The sequence below is a fragment of the Dipodomys spectabilis genome, unplaced genomic scaffold (assembly GCF_019054845.1).
Source record: "Dipodomys spectabilis isolate Male_0828 unplaced genomic scaffold, ASM1905484v1 ptg000052l, whole genome shotgun sequence".
Classification (NCBI taxonomy): Eukaryota; Metazoa; Chordata; class Mammalia; order Rodentia; family Heteromyidae; genus Dipodomys; species Dipodomys spectabilis.
This window is the reverse complement of record NW_024870729.1, coordinates 1,410,462-1,432,221: the sequence shown is the minus strand read 5'-3', so window position 1 is coordinate 1,432,221 and position 21,760 is coordinate 1,410,462. Positions and strand designations below refer to the sequence as shown.

Below are 21,760 nucleotides of genomic sequence, written 5' to 3'. Positions count from 1 at the left end.
CAATTGTGAGTTTCTACAGGAATATGAATGAGACACATGAGCCTCCTAGGGCTTAAACCAGATCATTATTCTGCTCATCAGGTGTGTGAATGTGGGAGCTCTTTACATCTGTCAGTGACTTTTTCAATTTCTTCATATTTGTTGTTTTGTTGTTTTTTCTCCATAGAAATCCTTAATAGGTCTTGGTAAGTTTATTTCTAGTTATTTTTTGTGGTTATCGAGAATAAGACTGTGATTTCTGTCATAACACCTTTAAAATATTAATCTATAGGTTTGTTTAAATTTATTTATATTTTGATGTGTCTTTATGTGGTTTTGGTATCAGGGTAATGCAGGCGTCATAGAATGTGTTTAGAAGCATTCTTTCTATTTCTTTCTTTCTTTTTATTTTTAATATTGGAGTTCGAAGTCAGGGCCACACACATGCTTGGCTTGCTTGCTTCAAAGATATTCTATCACTAAAGCCAGGCCTTCAGCCCTGTTCTTTTGCTGATTATTTTGGAGATGGGGTCTAGTGGATTTTTCTGTCCAGGCTGGCATCCAACCACCATCCTCTAGATCACTGCCACCTAAGTAGCTAGGATTACAGATATGAGGCATCAATGCTTGGTCTTTCCATTTCCATTTGATTTCTCTGTTCTGGTCTATAGTTCTATGTTTTGTAAATAACATTTCATTACAATATAACAAGTCCATTTATTTACATTTTGCTTATGTTGTTTTTCTTCTACAACGTCAGAATGAAAAAAAAACATGAATATCTGTGAAGTTTTGTGAAGTGACTTTTCTGTGATTTTTATATACATCTGTTAAATGATGTGGTCTAATTCCTGTCTTATTGTATTAATTTAAGTAATATTGCCACAAAGCCCAGAAGATACTGTTATTGTCTAAGATTTCTTGGGAAAAAAACGCCAAAAATGCCATTCTTAGAAACTTCAGTAGATAAAACAACTAAAGTAGAATATTTTATATCCCATAAGGAAGCCAAAGAATTTGTTTTAAATGCATTTCATTTTGAAAAGTTTTCTACTTTTGTGAGTGACTTTTTTAGAGGCTGAGAAGCCTATACAGAGTGAAGCATTACTTTTAAAATGGAATATACTAATAACATTATATCTTTATGTTGCCAATTTAAATCAGTTTCATTGATTTTTTTCATTTCTTAAGTATTTTTATTTCAAGAAACATTTATTTTTAATATGTTAAAATATTTTTGGCTGGGCGCTGACTGGTCATACTCTGTAGGCTGAGAACTGAGGTTCACAGTTCAAAGCCAGACTAGGATGGAAAATTCTGTGAGACTCTTATCTCCAATAAACTACTCAGAAAAGACCACAAGCAGCACTGTGGCTCAAGAGGGAAAGTGCTAGCCTTGAGCAAAAGAAGCTCAGTAACAGCATCCAGGCCCTGAGTTTAGGCCCCAAGACTAGGAAAGAAAGAAGGAGAAAGAGAGAAAGAGAGAGAGAGAAGGAGAGAGAGAGAGAGACAGAAAGAAAGAAAGAAAGAAAGAAAGAAAGAAAGAAAGAAAGAAAGAAAGAAAGAAAGAAAGAAAGAAAGAAAGAAAGAAAGAAAGAAAGAAAGAGAGAGAGAGAGAGAGAGGGAGGGAGGGAGGGAGGGAGGGAGGGAGGGAGGGAGGGAGGGAGGGAGGAAGGAAGGGAGGAAGGAAGGAAGGGAGAAAGGAAGAAGGGAAGGATGAAGGGAAGAAGGGAAAAGGGAAGAAAGGAAGAAAGATTTTGTACTCTTTTATGACAATTTTAGTATTTTGGAGTTTTATTTCTGTTTACCATACTTCCAGCCAGTTCTCCACAGAAGTTGCAGGACGAATTTTTCCTTTTATTCTATGGGAAAAAATATTTGTAATTGGCTCATACGACCATAGAGATTAGCTAACTTCATATCTGCAGAGAAGCCCCAACTGCCAGAGACAGGAAGATTCAAAACCATATTTTAGGTACTTGCTTAATTTAAAATAATTGTCGCACTGCCTTGCAACTTTTGTTACTGCTGTTCTGAATTTTGGTGCCATTTTGCAGTGTGGGTATGCATGAAAAGTCAGATTTTTTTTTTACTTCAGTCTGAAAACTTACTTTAAATAATGCTAAGAATTTTTCTTGGATTCTTTTTATTGTTTTTTGATGTTATAACTCAATTTTTCTGTTAATTCTTCCCTGAACGTGTGTGTGCACACGCGCGCACACACTCATGCATGCTAGTACTTGGTTTTGAACTCAGCACTTACGTTTGTCTTATTGACTCATGGCTGGAGCTCTATCATTTGAATTGCATTTCAATCTAATATTGTTAGTTAATTGGGGAAAGATTTGAGAATATTTCTGCCCTGGCTTACTTCAAACCTGATTTCACCCTTCTGAAATCTGGCTTGAGTCCATGGCACTTAGCTTGGTTGTTAGTTCTTAGTGGAATTCCTTTTGTTTTATCTATATTATGTGGCTTAATTTTCCTATTTCTCAAGTTTCCCTTATTTCTCAAGTCATTTTTGTTTATTCCTTACTTTCTGGTTTGGCTTTGGAATTTTATCTTTTAACCCTCCCATTTAATTTTAAGTTTCATTGCTTTTTTTATATTTACAACTATCATGAGTCTGCTGAATTTTATCATTAACAGCACGCTATTCTCATTTGGCGAGTGAAATATTTTCTTTTCTTTTTTTTTAATTTTATTTTATTTTATTTGTGAACATACTGTACAGAGGGGTTACAATTACATGGGCAGGATGATGCGTACATCAATGATTGGTAAGAAGTGAAATATTTTCTTAAATATCTCTAGACATATCAAGAGTCACCTATTGTCTTGTCCTCTATTTTCTTTGGAACATCAAACTTTAACACTGATTTTTTTTTTTTTTTTTTGGTCCGGTCGTGGGGCCTGAACTCTGGGCCTGGGCGCTGTCCCTCAGCTCTTCAGCTCAAGGCTAGCGCTCTACCACTTGAGCCACAGCGCCACTTCTGGCTTTTTTTCTTTTTGCTTACGTGGTGCTGAGGAATCGAACCCAGGGCCTCATACATACAAGGCAAGCGCTCTACCATTGAGTCACCTTCCTAGCCTGTAACACTGATTTTTTTAATGTCTTTATCTTCCACATGGAATTGTTTCATTGTGTGACTGTTGATTCTTCATAGTAGAAATTTCACATCAACTATATACTGACCAATAGTGTTTTATGGTCTCAGATCTTCTCAGAGGGTAATTTCTCAGACTGTCTTTAGGAAAATTTTGCTGTTAGGTGTTTTTCTTTCTTAGACTGGCTTTCTTCCCTCTCAGAGATGGGTCTTCCAGTAAAAATCTCTGGAACGCAACTTTTTATTGGAAGTCTGGCTCCCAATATCCAGTGTGTCACACATTTAACTTAGCTACAACAGTTTCTGTGTAGCCTGCTCTCTCTCTTGTGGAACACAACACCTGTGCCCGGTGTTATCATTGAAAAGACACCCAGAACACAATCCCTTCTAATTTTCCATGAGCGTCTGGGAGGTAGCCGTTAGGGAAGGAGAGCTAAACACTTTCCTAGCATACTTTTACTCAGCCACACTTCCTAAGGAATTGCAATCTAAATCTACTTTTCCATACTATTTCTATCTCAGTTTCCTACTTAGGGTCATACCTCTAGAGGCTGAATGAGCTGTCCCTTATTTTCTACTCAAGTTATACTGCTGTTGTTCTTTCATTTTGTCTCAGTTTGATATGCCGTTTTACTGGCATGTAGAAAATGGTACACAGTAAAGGATTTGTCATGACGTTCCCATACACAAGTAAAATGTACTTTGATCATATTCACTCTATTGCTCTTCTTCATCTTCCCTGTTCCATTGCCCTAGTATCACCCTTTTACTTTCGTGACTTTGGTTATTTTGTTTGTTTCGCTTTGCTTTGTTCATATGTGGCTAAGTTTCACTCACAGTTGTTTTATTTCTCCATAATGAAATTCCATAGTGATGACAAAGTATGAATACAAAGCCACTTATTTAACCACTTATGATCAAATGTAAAATTGTACAAACATTTTAAAGGGAGAACTTAGAATAACATGTATGTTTAGATGCAATTGTGGATTAGAACAGTTTGAGTTTTTAAAAAAAAACAGGACATTCACAAAGTTCAGGTATTGATGAAAGGAAAAATGTAACTATGCAAAATAGACCACAGTTTTATAAAATACATTTAAGTGTAAGCATATGCACTTTTTAATATGAGTATCAAAACATGATTGTAATTCATGCCACAACAGCATTTAGGACTACATACTCATTTTTCTTATATTTTAATACATGTAATAATCAAATTATTTAATTTCAAAATAAGTAAAACATTAAGTAAAAGTATGCATAGTTTCCTAACAGAAAAATAGAAGTTTCATCTCTTTGTGTGGGGGGGGGGGGGAAGGGGTGATCTTGAACTCATGCTCGCTCACTTAGCTTTTTCCCTAAGGGCTGGTGCTCTACCACTTGAGCCACATCTCCACTGAAAAATGGAAGTTTCATTAAACATTATGTAGTTAGATCATTTATGTCCACAGAGTCTGTATATTTGTAATCTACACTATAGTTTACAGTACTGAAACAATTAGTGTAAATCAACCACAATTCTAAATGCTAGCTTTAGGCAATATGATTTTTAGTGATTATCTTGCCTTCTTTCTACTTCTAACTCTGAATCAAAAATCATACTTTATTTCACAAAGAAAATGCATTGATAAAGAAAATGTTTACAAAGTAATAAGTAAATTTAGCATAGTAGTAGTAGACAAATATAGCAAAAAGCAATTGTGTCTCTGTACACTAAAATATTTGCAATTAGGAAAATATTGTGAAAACTTAGTTATTAAATTGGGTATATTTGTATCTATGATTCTCAAAGTATTATCTGAATAAATAGTATTTTTTGTTCAGGTCCTAGGGCTTGATCTCGGGGCCTGGGTGCTATCCCTAAGCCTTTTGGGGCATGGCTAGTGATCTATCACTTGAGCCACAGTTCCACTTTCAGCTTTTTGATGGTTAATTGGAGATAAGAATCTCGTGAACTTTCTGCCCAGGCTGGCTTTAAACAAGAGTCCTCGGGGGCTGGGAAGGTGGCTCAGTGGTAGAGCACTTGCCTTACACGCATGAGGCCCTGGGTTCGATTCCTCAGCACCATATAAGCAGGAAAAAAAAGCCGGGCGTGGCACTGTGGCTCAAGTGGTAGAGTGCTAGCCTTGAGCTGAATAGCTGAGGGACAGCGCCCAGGCACAGAGTTCAGGCCCCATGACCGGACCCCCCAAAAAAATAAAAAATTAATTAAAAAAAAGTCCTTGGCTCTCAACCTCCTGAGTATCTAGGATTAAAGGCCTGAGATACCCACACACAACTATAATAGTACTTTCCATCAAAGATTATCCAATGTAGTTTATTTATTTGTGTGTGTGTGTGTGTGAAAGAGAGAGAGAGAGAGAGAGAGAGTACACTGGTACTAACCTCAGACCCTTGCACTCTTAATTTACTTTTCCAATAATAGCTGGTGCTCTAACACTTGAGCCATTCCTTCACTTCTGGCCTTTTGTTCATTAATTGCACATAAAAGTATCCTGGATTTATCTGTCCCACTGTCTCTAAGCCATTATCCTCAGATTGCAACCTCTGAGGAGCTAGTGTGGGCCGCTGCACCTGCCTAGAAATTCTTTTTTTATTTTGTCAGTGATGGGGCTTGAACTCTGGTCCTGGGCAGATGTCCCTCAGCTCTTCAGCACAAGACTAGTGTTCTACCATTTGAGCCACAGCCAGACTTCTGGTTTTCTGATGGTTTATTGGAGTCTCACGAACTTTCCTGCCAGGGCTGGCTTTAAACCAAGATACTCAGATCTCAGCCTCCTGAGTAGCCAGGATTACAGGTGTGAGCCACTGGCTCACCTGGCTAGAAATTCTTAATACAATATTATCAATTTAAATTTATCAAATATATCCAATAGGAACATTTCAACGTATTTAACTTTCCAAACATAACACAGATAATGAAGAACACAAAGGTGGTTACTCACTTCTGGCTTCACAAGAACCCGGTAGGGCTGATCTACATGTTGGAGCTTAGAATAATTTTCTTTTAAAGGGAAATAATCAATTTTATTATCCTTTAGTTCATAAAGCATATGTTCATATGTAGCTGATTGTTCCAATGGCTCGATCCCATAGCTGACGTTCTCTAATTGCAGTAATCCCCTAAATATTCAGATGCAGAAAAAGAAATAAAATTTCAATTAGTATAGTTTCCCATGAGAAACATAAATCAATACTATAAAAAAAACCTCTTTATACAAATTGTATAGTAGTCTTTGTGATCTTCTAAGAATTATTCTATTTTTTTGTATTAATTGTCAAACTCAATTTTAATTTTTATTAGCATCACTTTTTATTTGTACAAGGGGGGTTCATTTTGAGATATGCACATGATGTCCCTTGATCTACTACTTTTCCTCCTTCCCTCTCCACACTCTCCAGATCACTCTCAATAACCTTCCTTGAGGCTGGGGGTGTGGCTCAAGTGGTAGAGCACCAGCTGAGAAAGCAAACCATGCAAGCCTGTCTCTGAGTTCAAATCCTAGTACCAACAAAAAACGGTCATATATATGAATGTAATCTCAATAACCTCCCTTGTTCTATTTTCACATATGGATATAAAGTTATTTGACCATATTCACCCTCCTTCAAATTGTCCATTCACCCTCTCCTCTCCCACAAGTGCCCACATCCTAGATAGACTCTGGTTTTGTCTCCCTCATAGTCATTTTGGTTAAAGGCATGTTACTTGTTTAAAGGGGCTTCACCATAATATCCCACACATGCATGTACACAGCATTTAAGAAGAGTCTGTGTGGGGAGAGAGAAGGAAGGGGTGACATTGTCCAAAAGGAAATACACTCTTTACCTGACTTATATAACTGTAACACCTCTGTATGTCACCTTTATAATCACAATACATTGTTTTTTAGAAAGAAAAGTTTGTAGTTCTGATATGGATAAAGGATGTAAATTGACTTCATGCTAGTAGGAGGCTTTTCTGTATAAATTTTATAACTGCAAACTATAAAGGCAAGAAACCATAAAAAGGATAAGAGACAAGGAATCAAAACAAGTACAGGAACAGGCCCAGGGCTATCAGGTGGCCTCACTGACAAATTATTGCTAACAAAATTGACATAGACTCTGAATTCATTGTTATTCAATAAATTCTGACATCCTAGAAAGACACAAGTCAGTATATGGTTCTGACAATTCACTAATGAAAGATTCCATCTCCAAAATAACCAACAAAAAAGCAGAACTTAAAGCATGGCTCAAGTGGAGCAAGTCTATATTTCTTTCTCTCACTCTGTCTTTCAAGAAGATTCTAGAAATTAAAGGCTGGCATAAGATTTCAATGCACACTTTCATAATATGTCATTACCTGAGTCCTGAGCATGTGCTTAGTGTCACGACCGATCTTGGAATCTCTGCAACATGTCCTTTATAAAAACAATGACCCTAAGAAGGAGCATAGAAAGGTTTATTCATTATTGGTTTCCAAATGAAGTCTTCAGTTTTATCTTTACCTGCTTGATATCCTCCAACATTTATATTTAGCCAATTTAATATTATTTATCAGATTTTCAATTTTTGCTACCTTACTTTCAAGTTCTCCTTCTAAATCTTCAATTATCATGATTACCATTCTTCCCCTCAAAAAGTTCTGAATTATCTGCATCTTTTCTAAGTTCATCACCTGTGCCTGCTTGTTTGTAAGCAACTATGAACACTCCATTCAATTTTTTTTCTGGATCATCCAAAAGTAGCTAAACTGATATTTCTTCACCTTAATTGACTTCCAGTATCGCACCTGAGAAATCACTGAGCATGTGTAACTCAAACTTTCCTCCTCATTGATTCTACCAATTTCTACCTTAATATTCTAAGTGAATTGCTCTTTCTATTTGTTTTAAATTCTAGTAATCTTGAGATTCAGTTCTGTTTTCTTCTTGGCCCTATGCTCTGAAAACTTAAGTATCATCATATTCTTTCTTACAAATTTGTTTATATGTTGTTAGCTCTTAGACTAATCACAGGAATCAGTAGTCATTTACCTTAAAAAAAATTAGTGGGAGGAAAGGGATGGCAGGGGAAAAACAAAGGAGGAGATAACAAATGCTTGATAGGAAATGTGCTCATTACCTTGCTCATGTAACTGTAACCCCTCTGTACAGTATTTTCACAATTAACATAAATAAAAAAGTAGACCTCTACTCAAGGAGAGTGCCAAGCTAGATCTACTCCTAGTGGCAATCAGTAGAGCCTGGTTAGGCAATCAATCACATTCCTGTCCACACACAGTATCAACATGCCATGAGGACCACCTCCAAGCAGGGAGATTTATACCTTCAACTCCAGAATTTTTATCAGCATTTATTGCTACAAGTTCTTCACAAAGGGGCTGAAGACAAAGAAGGTCCCAAACCATTTACCAGCAACCCAAATTCAATACTTGAAGCCCTGATCCGATCCACAAATACATACATATGAACCGCATAGAAAGTAACTACATATGAGCCACTTAGAACGAAACTCAATTCTAATTATATTGCAAATGTTAAGAAAGCTAAATTGTCATTGGAACTGAAAAATATAACTAAACAGACCAAAAAATGAAAAAAGAATTTAGGATGATCTATATTGTAGAGGGTAGCTGACAGAAGAAAAAGATCACTGCAAAATGAAGAGAGATCAATAAAATGCACTCAGAGTATAAAAGAGGAAAATGAGCTGAAAAAAAGTCCATGTAGCCTAAGACAAAAGATTCCAAACTTTTATCATAATCTCTGCAGGAGAAGAGAAATAATAGTCAAAGAGATTATAGTAGCTGAAGTTCTGGCCATCAAAATGCTAGAGTAGGAAGCCCACACCCTATAGGCACACATATCCAGCAACATTTCAACCAAAAAAAACCCAAAAACCTCTTCAAAAGAAATTAGACTTTAATATACATTAGACACCACTATTAAAGCTAACCTACATTCTAGGAAAAAAGTTAGAAAAACATAAAACCACAAATAAATATTCTCTCTTCCTGTCTGCAATTAGTTTGCCCTGATGGGGAGGGCATCAGGGGCTTAGCTGGCACAGTGCTGCTGGCCTACTTGGGGTGTGCTGTTAGTGGGAGAATATGGGGCCTGGCGCTGCCAATGGGAAAGAATGAAGATATTGTGGAAATCTGAAAACTCTGAAAAGAAAAGTGAATAGTCACACAACATTACCTCAGCAAGGAAGTGAAGGCTTCTCCTTCATGATCAATAAAAAGCCACACATTTGGGCTGGAGCAGGGGAATCACCAGTTCCAGACCAGCCTGGGCTACATAGAAAGTTCCAGACAAGCATGGGCTATGTGATATACTGATTTACAGTTCTGATAAAAAAAAGAAAAAACACGACTCCCACTGTACTAGTGGTGGCAGAAGTAACAAATGGGGACTTTTAGAGTCATGCGACACAAGGATTTTGAGGAAAGCAGGATCTTTTGTCAGGAATCCTGAGTCAGTTTCTGTGTGCCTGACATTCTGCTACCCAGGGTGTGGAGACCGTATTTATTAGATTTAGAAGCTTGCTGTCCTTCAGAGCCTATCCAGAAGTCAGCCGCAGCTAGGAAAGAACCTTCTTGACAAATTGCAGCCTCTTTCTACCTCTTAAAAACACAAACTTAGTCACTTCCTTAGAAATCTTGAAAAGGGAAATGCAGTGTGGCAATGGGATCAAGCAAACACTGAGCTACATGAACTTATATAGCATTTTCCATGTCTTACATGCAGGTCTATACTGCCAACAGACACTTGGACAGACTTGGGCCCAGGAGAATCCAAGACTGTCCACCTCAGACACCACCACTGCATTCCAGACAAAAATTCCAGAGAAAAATTCAAGGCTGTGGACAGGACCAATGAGAAAGGAGGAAATGGGTCAACTCACCAAAATATTGGCCCAGAAAACTGCTAAACTGTTGGAAGTTCGGGCAGCTTTTGTGTAACTGGCTCCAACAGGAAGAAAAGGCCATAGAGAAGATCACTCACTGAGGCAGTGCCTGACAGAACCCAAGGAAGAGCTTCTTAGGAAAGGAATCACTAGGATGAGTCTCATTCACACCCTCAAACCAGGAGAAACACTGTGTTTGGTGTGCAATCCAGCAACATTAGAGTTAAAATATCTAACTCCTTATCATCTTAGCATCAAATTATGTGCACAAGTGAGTTAAATGAGGAGGCAGAAGTATGCTGGGAAGGCCATTTCTCCTGAAAGTCTCAGCATTATCTACTCACGAATGAGATGCTGTCTTAGTCACGTATAATAGTATATTTCCAAGATAAATAATTCTGGCTTGGCATTTTGGATTATTTGCCTGTGTTAATGAAATACATTTGCTTCTTTTAATTGTAACGTATTTTGGAAAAGGAAATGTTGGGAAACTCAGAGGAAGAACTTGTTATATTTCTGTTTTAAGTCTGAACATTTTCTTTTTGTAAAATGATTCATGATACTAGAAGACGTCCTAACCAAAAGTTTGAAAGCAGTTGACACTGGTTTAAAAGGTGGTCACAGAAACTTTTGCTTGAAAACTCTTCTTAATTGAAGAAGCATTTTCTTAGCAATAAATCTAGATTTTTCCTAAACTAGAAAAATACATATAACAACTCAGCATATTCCCCAAATCCAGTATTTCAGATTTTTGTTTTACTGTTCATGGAGCTTGAACACAGGCCCTGGGCACTGTCCCTGAGCTTTTTCACTCAAGGCTATCATCCTACCACTTTGAACCACAGCTGCACTTCTGGCTTCCTGGTGGTTGAAGAGTTTCACAGAATTTCCTGCCCAGGTTGGCTCCTGACCACGATCCTCAGATCTCAGCCTCTTGAGTAGCTAGCATTACAGGTGTGAGCCACCAGCACCCAACTACTGTTTCATTTTTAAATGGAGGTTCAGAATTCATAAAATGAAAGAATGTAAAAATTGACATACTAAAAATGTCTGAAAGTTGTTTTCCAAATCATTTGAGTGATATTACAGAGATGGATTTCATTTCATCCTTTCTTTGCATTCTGTTACTTTTCTATCTTGTGTGTCTCTTAAAACATAGATATTAAAACTTCTTGAGAAACCTATATATTATAGAATCTTTATTGGCTATCATTAAATATCCTACCTTGTAGCGAAATTTAAATACTTCTTGCTCATACTAAATACTTTAAAAATGTTTTTATGTTGTCTTGTCTATATATGGAGAAAAGCTTAGGATTAATTTATAATATTTTTGCTTGATTCAAGAGCAGTGAATTTAAATGGCCATCAAATTATTTTTTCACATTTATTTATTTCTTACATTTGAGTTACTAGTTCTGCAGTTAGTTATGACTATGGAGTTTGGGATAGAGGCTGCTTGAATTGTGATTAGATGTGATGAAGGGAAAGGACCATATGGTTAGGTGGAGATTATTGTCAAGGTCCTAATTTTTGTTTGGGATAGCACGTTCAAGGGTGTTTTATTATTTAAGATGATTGATTAAATAAAATTGATCTATATAGGGATTTTAAAATGCATTTATTGATGAGACAAAGGACAAAGGGGGAAGCAATGCAACAGCATAACTCACAAGACAGTAAAGGGAAAGAGGGAGAAAAATGAGGGAAGGGGTAACAAGTTTGACAAGAAATGTACTCACTACCTTTCTTATGTAACTGTAACCCCTCTGTACATTACATTGACAATTTTTTAAACACACACACACACACATATATATATATATATACACTCTTACTATTTTGACTGTTCAATATAGGCCTGGAAATCTTAGCCAAAGGAACTAAGCAAGAAAAAGACATTCCAAAACAACATCCAAATTGAAGCTTTTACATGTAGGAAACAATATTAAAGATATCACTCTACAAATAATAGAGTTAGAAACAAATCTAGTACAGTTTCAGGATGAAATTTTAATAAAACAATCTTGATATGTTAGGGCTTTTTTGTATCACAACAATAGTTAGTGTTATTTTTTGTCTGTTTTACTTTGTTTATAATTCCTTTGTTTTTCTTCTCCTGCCTGCTTCTGACTTTTTTGAACATTTTATGTTCTTATTTTGATTTATATGTAGTATTTTAAAACATTTTGATAATTATAATTTCCTCAGCATTTTGACCTAGGTTTTATAATACATACATGTAATTACTTATAATACCCTATTACTCTGAGTTTTACACAAAATATTGGATCCTAGCTGCTAAGGAGGCTGAAATTTGAGGATCATGATTCAAAGCCAGCCCAAAAGTCTGTGAGACTCTTATTCCCAATTAAGCACCAAAAAATCAGGAAGTGGAGAAGTGGCTCAAGTAGTAGAGCACTAACTAGCCTTGAGCAAAAAGCTCAGGGATAGTGCCAATGCACTGAGTTCAAGCCCCAGGACTCTCTCTCTCTCTCTCTCTCTCTCTCTCTCACACACACACACACACACACACACAGAGAAAGTGAGAGTGAAAGAAATATTCAAACCAAACAAAGAGACACTGATAGGTAAAAGAATTTTTAAAAACACTATGAAGGTACATTTTTACAAAGAAGGTTAAAAAAAATAAAATATTAGAAACAGAAATAAAATGTAAAAATAATTTTGTATAAAAATGCATGTGATCTCCATCATGAGGAATAAACAATTAAATAAAGAAATAGAAATAAGTACTGTTGAAGGGTGATACAGATCAAGATGCATTGTATTCATAAACTCCTTTGTTAAGTGGTACCTCCTCTGTATAATTACTTATAGATAGGAAACAATTGAAGTTGAAATCAAGAAATGAGGGTTAAAGTAATGTGTTTTATTGCAGATGGTTGGCTGTTCAGGGATAGAAAATTATAAACATTTTTTTAAATTTTTACCTAAATTAATTTCTATAAACCACTTGAAAAAATGAAAATATGCACTCAGGGCAGTAGTATGTAGGTATAAGGATAACTCACTATTTTATCTTCAGTTATATGTATATGTATATATATATATATATATATATATATGTGTGTGTGTGTATGTGTGTTATGTGTATGTATATACCTATCTATATCAATCCAACTCAAGAATGAGATCTATAGTGGATATTGGATTGATTAATTTGACTAAACTCATAGAGTTTTAAAAAATAGGATGACTAGACTATTATAAAATGAAGACAAAATCAGTAAAGAACAACCTAAAGGCTCAAGCAGGCTGTAAAAGTTAGTGGAAGTTGTAAAAGGTCTATGAAAGATAAATCTTATTTAAAATGTTATATGCAATCAAGTTGGCTACAATTTAAAGATTTTTATGAGGTTTTTTTTTTTTTTCTCTGAGTATCAAGCAGTAAGTACTGATACAAGATCAGGACCTAGGTAACTATGTTGGAACAACAAAGCTGTTTGCTAACACACAATCAACACCTAGAGACCTGGTAAATTGCGTGTAACTATGGACTCTAGAGTGCACTTGCTTGTAAACCACTTTCTCTACATTGTCCTCGTGGTTAAAATTGTTTGGGTACAAATTTAGTTATCAACAAATTCCCTTCTGTCTGAAACCAGAACTACCAGGACATGTCTATCTCAGAACAAAGTGCCATCAAGACCTAATGCATATCCTATGAAACTAGGAAACTTGAGGGAATGTGTGGGTTTGCAAGAGACCAGGAAACTAATGAAAGCAGTGATATTGATCAAGATGCATTGTATTCATAATCCAGCATGTTGAAGGGTAGTCCCTTTGTGCAACTACTTAAATATAATGAAAAGGCAAGAAAAAAAAGTCTAATGACTAAAATAGCAGAGTGGTTCAATATAGAGCACTAGTATAAGGACATAAGTTCAAACCCAGTACTGGAAGAACTCGACTTTACTAAGAGAAGAAAAATTGTGAAAGTTGTCAGATTGAACCTGGAACCACCTGTGTCAACTCGGGCAAAATGGGAGGCCATGAATATAGTATTCTTACATGTGACCCTGGCTGCTTCTTCAAGAACCTTCTCACAAGATCAAACAACACATATACCAAAACAACTTTAGACTAACGTTAGAATAGTTTGACCTAGTTACCGAAACCTCTCACACATCAGAGCTTACCAGCTCTCATATACCACCTCTAGTGACAGACAGCCTTGTATAGTTTTCTACTTTGCCAGTGACAAGCCTACCATCCCTTTGTCCCTCAGAGGTGACTCACCCTCTTGATATGTATCCCAGACTGTGATCTACCCTTTGTTACTGACAAAATAAAATCTTTTATTAAGAGATTAATCGCTGAATTTTTGATTAATTTTATAATAGCTAAGATGTGAAAAGAACCTAAATGCTCATCAGCATGTAGAGAGAGAAAATGTGGCATGCACACACAATGGAACGCCCACTAAGTTAAAAAGAAGAACCCTTGTAAGTATGCGAGAATGTAAATCAACCTTTAAAACATGATGCTAAGTGAAATAAGCCAGTCACATTCAAATACTATAGAATTCCTCTTTTATGAAATATCTACTATAGTCAAAGTATGGAATAAGAATGTAGAATGTATTTGGTTAGGATAGAAGCTAAGGGGAATATTTTTGTGGAAAGAATGTACTGGGGATGAACTCAGGGTCTTGATAAACAGTTACTCCACCACTCATGCCAGCCCCTCTCTGATTGGTTGTTTTTGTGATAGGGCCTCACTTTATGATAGGTTATTTTGTGATAGGCTGGCCTAGGCTTCTATCCTCCCAAACTGTGCTTACCTGCATCACCAGGGACGGTGGGTACACACCACTGCATGTGGCCATCATGCTTCTCCCACAGCTGAATGACAGGTAAGCAGTCATGCACCACCATGCCCAAGCACTGGTTGAAATAGAATCTCATGAACTTCTTTTAACCCAGACTAGCTTTGAACCACAGTCTCCAGATCTATACCTCCCAAGTAGCTAGGATTGCAGGTTTGAGCCACCTTCGCTCAATGCAAAAGAGAGACTTTTATTGGGAAGAGTTTCCACTGTTCAAGGTGAATAAGATTTAGAGATATGCATTACAACATCATCACTACACTCAGCAATGTGTAAAATTAAAATGTCTCAGGAAGTATATATTTTCAATGTTGAGTGTAAATATTAAGTGTTCTTACAAGAAAATAAAACTTTAAAACAGTGGATTTTTAAAAAACCTTCACAAAACTGATGGAAAATAGAAAAACAACACAAAAATATTATAATTAAAAGCAACAGAATTATGTTAAATGTGGCCAAACAGAAAGAACACAAAACCTTGAAGGGACCCTGAAACTGAATGAAAATGAATACTGTATCTAAAGTCATGGAAGGTGAAAGAAGGTGACTCAGCACTGTTTAAGTCCTGAGATACACAGTAAAATAAATCCTATATTTTTCAAACTCACCTTTTAATACTAAATTTTTTAAATCCTTTTGAAAACAAAGAAAAGCGAAGAAATTCTGTCCTAGAAGACATAGTCTGAAAGGACTAAAATACAAAGAAAATGATACTACAAGTTTTAGAGTACAAGTAGCCATTGAAGAAAGAATAGGAAAATATAATCCCTCTGAGATTCTGAAATTTTATTTAATAGCTGATGCATAATATATAACAATTTCACGTGATGGTTAATGTTTATAAAGTCTTATGCAACTGTATGTCAAAAGTCTTGATCAGCCTGCTGGCCATGCCTCTTGCCTGTAATCAAAGCCATTTGGGATATTAAGATCACAGCTCAAAGCCAGACTGGGCTGGAAAGTCTCTAACCACAAAAAAAGCTGGAAGCAGACCTATGGCTTCATCAGCCTTGAGTAAAAAAGCTCAATGACAGCATCCAGGCCATGTTCAAGCTCTAATACCCCCAAAAAAGCCATGATCATCATTTGACCGTTGATTATCACTTAACCACTGATTTTTGCTTCTGTGACAAAATACCTGAGTGAAAAAATGTTTTAAATAATGTAAAATGTATATTGATTCATAATACAAGTTTCAGTCCATAGTCACCTGGCTCCAGAGGCAAGACAGAACATTGCATCAGAGAGGATGACAGCAGAGCTGAGTATGTAGTGGCAGCTGAGAAAGCAGGATGACCAATAGGAAGGAACGTGGGACAAAGACAGGCCCCCAGTTACTAGCTCCCACCAAGAAGGTCTCACTTGATAGTCCATTTGGCTATAAATTTACCAGTGAATCAATGCATTGCTGAACTTAAGAATCTTCATGATCTCATCACCTTTGAAAAACCCATGAGCTTCTTACCAAACTTCTAACACATTTTTAGGGGACATTTTTAGGTTGAAATCAGGAAAAAATAAAGAGGGGAAAAGGTAAGTACTAGATAAAGGTAAGTTTCCAATACATTTCTTAAGATTCTAAATAATATGGTATTACAGAATTGCATATATAACACAGATGTCAAACATAGAAAATTAAAATTAGCAAAATGTTTTAGAATATTACTTGTAAATCAGGAGGAGGATCTAAAAATGTTCAAGTAACTCAGAAGAAGGTAGGAAAAGGAAAAGGAATGGTAAGCAAAGTAAACCATAGACAAAATAACACTGAATAATGTTGTGGTACATAAAAGCCCAAACATATCAGGAATTACTCTATTAGACAGTCTAGAGAGACACCCACAAAGTGAGTGCCAAAGTTTATTTAAGACTATGGGTATCCATCTGAATATTTTTTTAAAATCATAATACCAATGACATTCTCCAGAGAAGTAGAATTATCAGTCTCAAAATTCATATGGAAACTCAAAAGACCCCAAAGAGCCAATGTAATCCTGAATAGAAAGAACAATGCTGGAGGCATTGCAGTAGCCAACTTCCAATTATACCACAGAGCCACAGAATTATATTTTCAAATTTGTTTCAGTGTAATAATAGAATCAGACCAATCACTTTCATGTGCTTCTTTTCAATCATCTATTTCCCCAAAATAAAAAATCTGCAGGCCAAATTCTACACACTAAATTCTACATTCCTCAGCTAATATCAAACATTTCAGCTCCTAAATACCTTTGTATGCCCTCTGTACCCTAATACTTCCCACATGAGCCTGTTTCAATTCTGGTCACAATATGCTTTGCATTCTCACTCCCAGCATCTTCCTGGGAAGAACACCATTCACTGCTCAGGCGTATGATATATCATGCTCAACTTCTCAGTCTTACTGGGCAAGGTAATCCACCACTAATCCCAGCACTTGGGAATCTGAGGCAGGAGGATCAAGAGTTCAATGCTTGTCAATGCTGCCTAGAGTGAATGAGAAGGAAGAAAAGAAGGAAAAAAGGGAGGGAGGGAGGGAGGGAGAGAAGGAGGGAAGGTGCCAGTGGCTCATGCCTGAAATCCTAGCTACTCAGGAGGCTAAGATCTAAGGATCATGGTTCAAAGCCAGCCTGGGCAGGAAAGTCAGTGAGACTCTTATCACCAATTAACCACCAAAAAACCAGAAGTAGCACTGTGGCTCAAGTGGTAGAGTGCTAGTCTTGAGCTGAAGAGCTGAGCAATAGCATCCAGGCCCAGAGTTCAAGCCCCATGACACAAAAACAGGAAAAAAGAAAAGAAAGGAAAGAAAGAAATTAGGAAGGAAGGAAGGAAGGAAGGAAGGAAGGAAGGAAGGAAGGAAGGAAGGAAGGAGGAAGGAGAGAGAAAGAGAAAGAAGATAGAAAGAGAGAGAAGGATAGAGAGGAAGGGAGGGAGGAAGGAAGGAAGGGAGGAATGGAGGGAGGGAAAGAGAGAATGAGAGGGAAAGAGAGAAAGGGAGAGAGAGAAGGAGAGGGAGAGAGAGGGAGGGAGTGAAGGAAGGAAGGAAGGGAGGGAGGGAGGGTGGGAGGGAGGGAGGGAGGAATGGAGGGAGGGAGGGAGGGAGGGAGGGAGGAAAGAAAGGAAGAAAAGAAAGAAAGAAAACTTCTGTGTTTTTTGACCCCTTGGCTTTGTCCCCTCCAAGTTCTAACCATTCCAGTTGAAACTACTTTTCTGAATAACTGATTCCTGAGTTACATATTTAAGGACTGGTTGTTTAATCCACTGTGATTTAACAGTAAATACAATCTTACATCTGGGATGGGGCCTGTGTGTGTAACAGTTGAGTGTACTGACTCCAGCATTCACATCCTTTCTAACAGTAGTTCCTGAACCACACAAGATCCCCAAGGGTCTAAAACAGAGGGTGAAGCTTACCTTTATAAGTGGAGTGTCTACCTTCAGTGTTCCTGCTTTGGTATTGGAATATGCCAGGAAATTAGGGTGTAAAAGTGCCCTATTTTAACAAAATAATGACATTTCATTGCTCATTTTGAAATAATATCAGTAATAACAACAATTTACTTTCAACTTTACCAGTTAAAACCCTCAAAGATTAAATAGATGCCTCTCCATGATTTAGCTTATTAAAAATAAGTTAGTAAAGATAATAACTTCCAGATCACAACACAGTTCTATTTGAGATCAAACATCAATAAATCTCTTGGCACACATATCTTGATATTTGCTAATGTCTAGAATCATCTGATTTTGTATATATCTGCATTACACAATTTTTCTGAGATTATATGGTAGTAATGTCTACCTTAAAATTCCCAGCACTCCAAAAGATAAATGTGTGTCCTTCACAATTTCCCTGAAGATGGTGCATTATGCTGTCCTCTCTAGACCTAGGGAAAGTCACACCCCACCTAGAACACGCTTTTCTTGGAGAGGAATATTAGCTGGTCTCAAAATGCTTTTGCTGAGAGAGTGGTAGGATGCTTTACACTCCTTTCATAGGCCAAATAGATTTTACAGACAAATCTGTATTTTCTTTTTTTGTCTTTTCTTTTTTTGTAATGAGGAATTGAACCCAGGATGTTTCACTTGCTAGGCAAGTGCTTTGCCACTGAGCTACATTCTCCAGTCCCTTACAGACATATCTGATAGAATGTGTTTGGGTCAGGCACCAGTGGCTCATGCCTAGCTACTCAGGAGGCTGAGATCTGAAGTTCAAGGTCCAAAGGAAGCTCAGGCAGAAAAGTCTTCCAGACTCCATCTCATAAAAAACCAGCAAAAAGCCAGGCTGGAGGTGTGGCTCAACTAGCAGAGTATTAGCTATGAGCAAGCAAGCTGAGCAAACACAGGACCTGAGCCCAAAGTCCAATACCACAAAGAAGGAAAGAACAAAGGAAGGTAGGTAGAAAGGAAGGAGGGAAGGCAGGAAAGGAAAGAAGGAAGGAAGGAAGTGCAGGGAGCCGGGACAAACGCCATTACAAGATGGCACCCAACTCCTTTCAGCTTAGAGGTAAACAACTCCACATTAGGCAGTGCTTGGCGGGACTGCGGGTCCCTAGCTTTGCGCATGCGCCATCATTGTAAATCCTGAGCCAATCCCGTGGCACCTGGTGACGGCAAAAGGCGGACAGCCAATCCTGAAGCGACCCATGTTCCAAACCCTATATAAGCGGCTGTATTTCCTTGCTCGCTCTCTTGCGCTCAAGCTCTCCCTTCAACTAAAAGGCTCTCCAATAAAGTGTGATCTGAGAAGACTCCTGGTGTGGTGGTCGTTCTTCCTCGCTGGCCGAGAAGGCGTTCGCCGCAAGTGGTGCCGAGACCCGGGACCTGCGCAAGAGGTCGAACAGGAGCCAGAACTCAACACACGGAGAGGAGACGTCGTTATCTTTTAGGTAATTGGACTGGCGAGTTTGATGAGATGCTGGAGCAGCTGCGGATTGCCATTGTGATTGTCAATTCAACGCGAATGGATCCCGGATTTGTGGAGGGGCTCCAGTCCTGGATTTCCTCCGCTGTTTCCTTGGTTCAAGGAATGGGTGGGGGTGGGGTTTATTTTTAGCTTGCTGCTTGGGTGGATGCGTGGTCTGCCTATGGTTGGTCTGTCGCCTTCGAGCCCAAACCAGTAGGGACAAAGTTGTTATTTCGCAAGCATTAGCCGCTTTGGAGAGTGGATCCTCACCCCAAATTTGCCCTGAGAGGTCATTAAGCCTTATCATTTCGCATAGCCCTAGCACCCCGAGGGATCTGGGGATCCCATTGCACCGGGACGGGTATGTGACTGATAACTTGGAACAGGGTGCAAGGCAAGTGCACTGCACTTGAGAAGAATTTTCCTCTCAAGAAGAGCACGTTGGGCTGCAAGTGGGTTGATGCCCAAGATCCCACCTCTGCAAAAAAGGCATCGGACGGGCCTGGTCGTCACTGGGGAAGGCGCCCCCCAGGCGAAGGCCAGTGCAAGGTCCTATTTTTGAGGCAGAGGCCCGACCTCTACTCTTACCTGTTACCAAAACAAAAAGGGGGAACTGCAGGGAGCCGGGACAAACGCCATTACAAGATGGCGCCCAACTCCTTTCAGCTTAGAGGTAAACAACTCCACATTAGGCAGTGCTTGGCGGGACTGCGGGTCCCTAGCTTTGCGCATGCGCCATCATTGTAAATCCTGAGCCAATCCTGTGGCACCTGGTGACGGTAGAAGGCGGACAGCCAATCCTGAAGCGACCCGTGTTCCAAACCCTATATAAGCGGCTGTATTTCCTTGCTCGCTCTCTTGCGCTCAAGCTCTCCCTTCAACTAAAAGGCTCTCCAATAAAGTGTGATCTGAGAAGACTCCTGGTGTGGTGGTCGTTCTTCCTCGCTGGCCGAGAAGGCGTTCGCCGCAAGGAAGGAAGGAAGGAAGGAAGGAAGGAAGGAAGGAAGGAAGGAAGGAAGGAAGGAAGGAGGGAGGGAGGGAGGGAGGGAGGGAGGGAAGGAGGGAGGGAGGGAGAGAGGGAGGGAGGGAAGGAAGAAAGGCAAGCAAAGAAAATGTATTTGGGAATCACGGTCTTATCACAGTGATTATTAAGTATCAAGCTACCATCATTAGACGTTGCAAGGGGCTTGGAAATTACCTAGGATTCACAACATTCCTATACATGTTCAGGCCAGGCTAGGAAAAAGGCTATGACCCTGTACTTTCTCTCGTCGCCACTGTTCACTCACACCTGCTTCTCTTTGAAGGAAAGCACTGCAGTGAGTAACATGCCTGACAAGCTGTCAGCTTCATAGGCACCAGGAAGTCAGAACTAAGGACAGCACCAGCTTTCTCTCTGCAGTGGTTAGTGGGTAAGTACATGGAGCACATTCCCATCTCTATGTAGATAAGAGTGGCTACACATGCACATCAATATGAATCAGGCTTATAATGGTAGTATGTAAGTGCTAGTAGCACACATAATAAAATAATAAATGTCTACTGATCATTCAGGGTTGGGACATGTAGGTTCTGGAGTTCTGCTAACTTGGCCAGGTTTGGTCTAGGATTCACTGGGTGTTAGCTGATCCAGGTTGACAAGTTAGGGTACTTAAGCTCCATCCCGCACACCTTTGTCCTCCAGAAACCTAGCTCAACTAAAATTGTCAGAGGGTGGTGAACAAAGAAGGTGGCAGGGACAAAGTCACAGAGCTTATCAAGCCTCTACTTAAGTCAGCTAAGAAATTAACACTGACACAAATGACTCTTTACTTTGCGAGATGCAGGAGAAAACAAAAACACAAAGCCTCTTGGGTAAGAAAAAGGAAGGAAATATTTTGATATGTATGACCCTCTATACAAACATAAATTATATCTTTCATTTCTCAAAATCAAAGCCAGTTCAAAGTAGTGAATTCACACCAAACCACGTGGTCCTGAGCTGTACAAGGAATGATGTAAAGCAAAATTTGCTTGTGCTGGAGCTCAAGCCATATT

General features: G+C 38.4%; 1 protein-coding gene across 1 annotated transcript in view; it reads right to left on the bottom strand.

Annotated features, from left to right (window-relative positions):
• The window catches only part of LOC122107652 (A disintegrin and metallopeptidase domain 3-like), a 54,812-nt gene extending 39,925 nt beyond the window's left edge, over positions 1–14,887 (bottom strand). Inside the window, 3 exon segments of the mRNA XM_042679456.1 lie at positions 6,035–6,212; positions 7,438–7,582; positions 14,794–14,887. Of these exon segments, the coding sequence (XP_042535390.1) occupies positions 6,035–6,212; positions 7,438–7,582; positions 14,794–14,887 (417 nt within the window).
• Between the last annotated feature and the right edge of the window lie 6,873 nt (positions 14,888–21,760).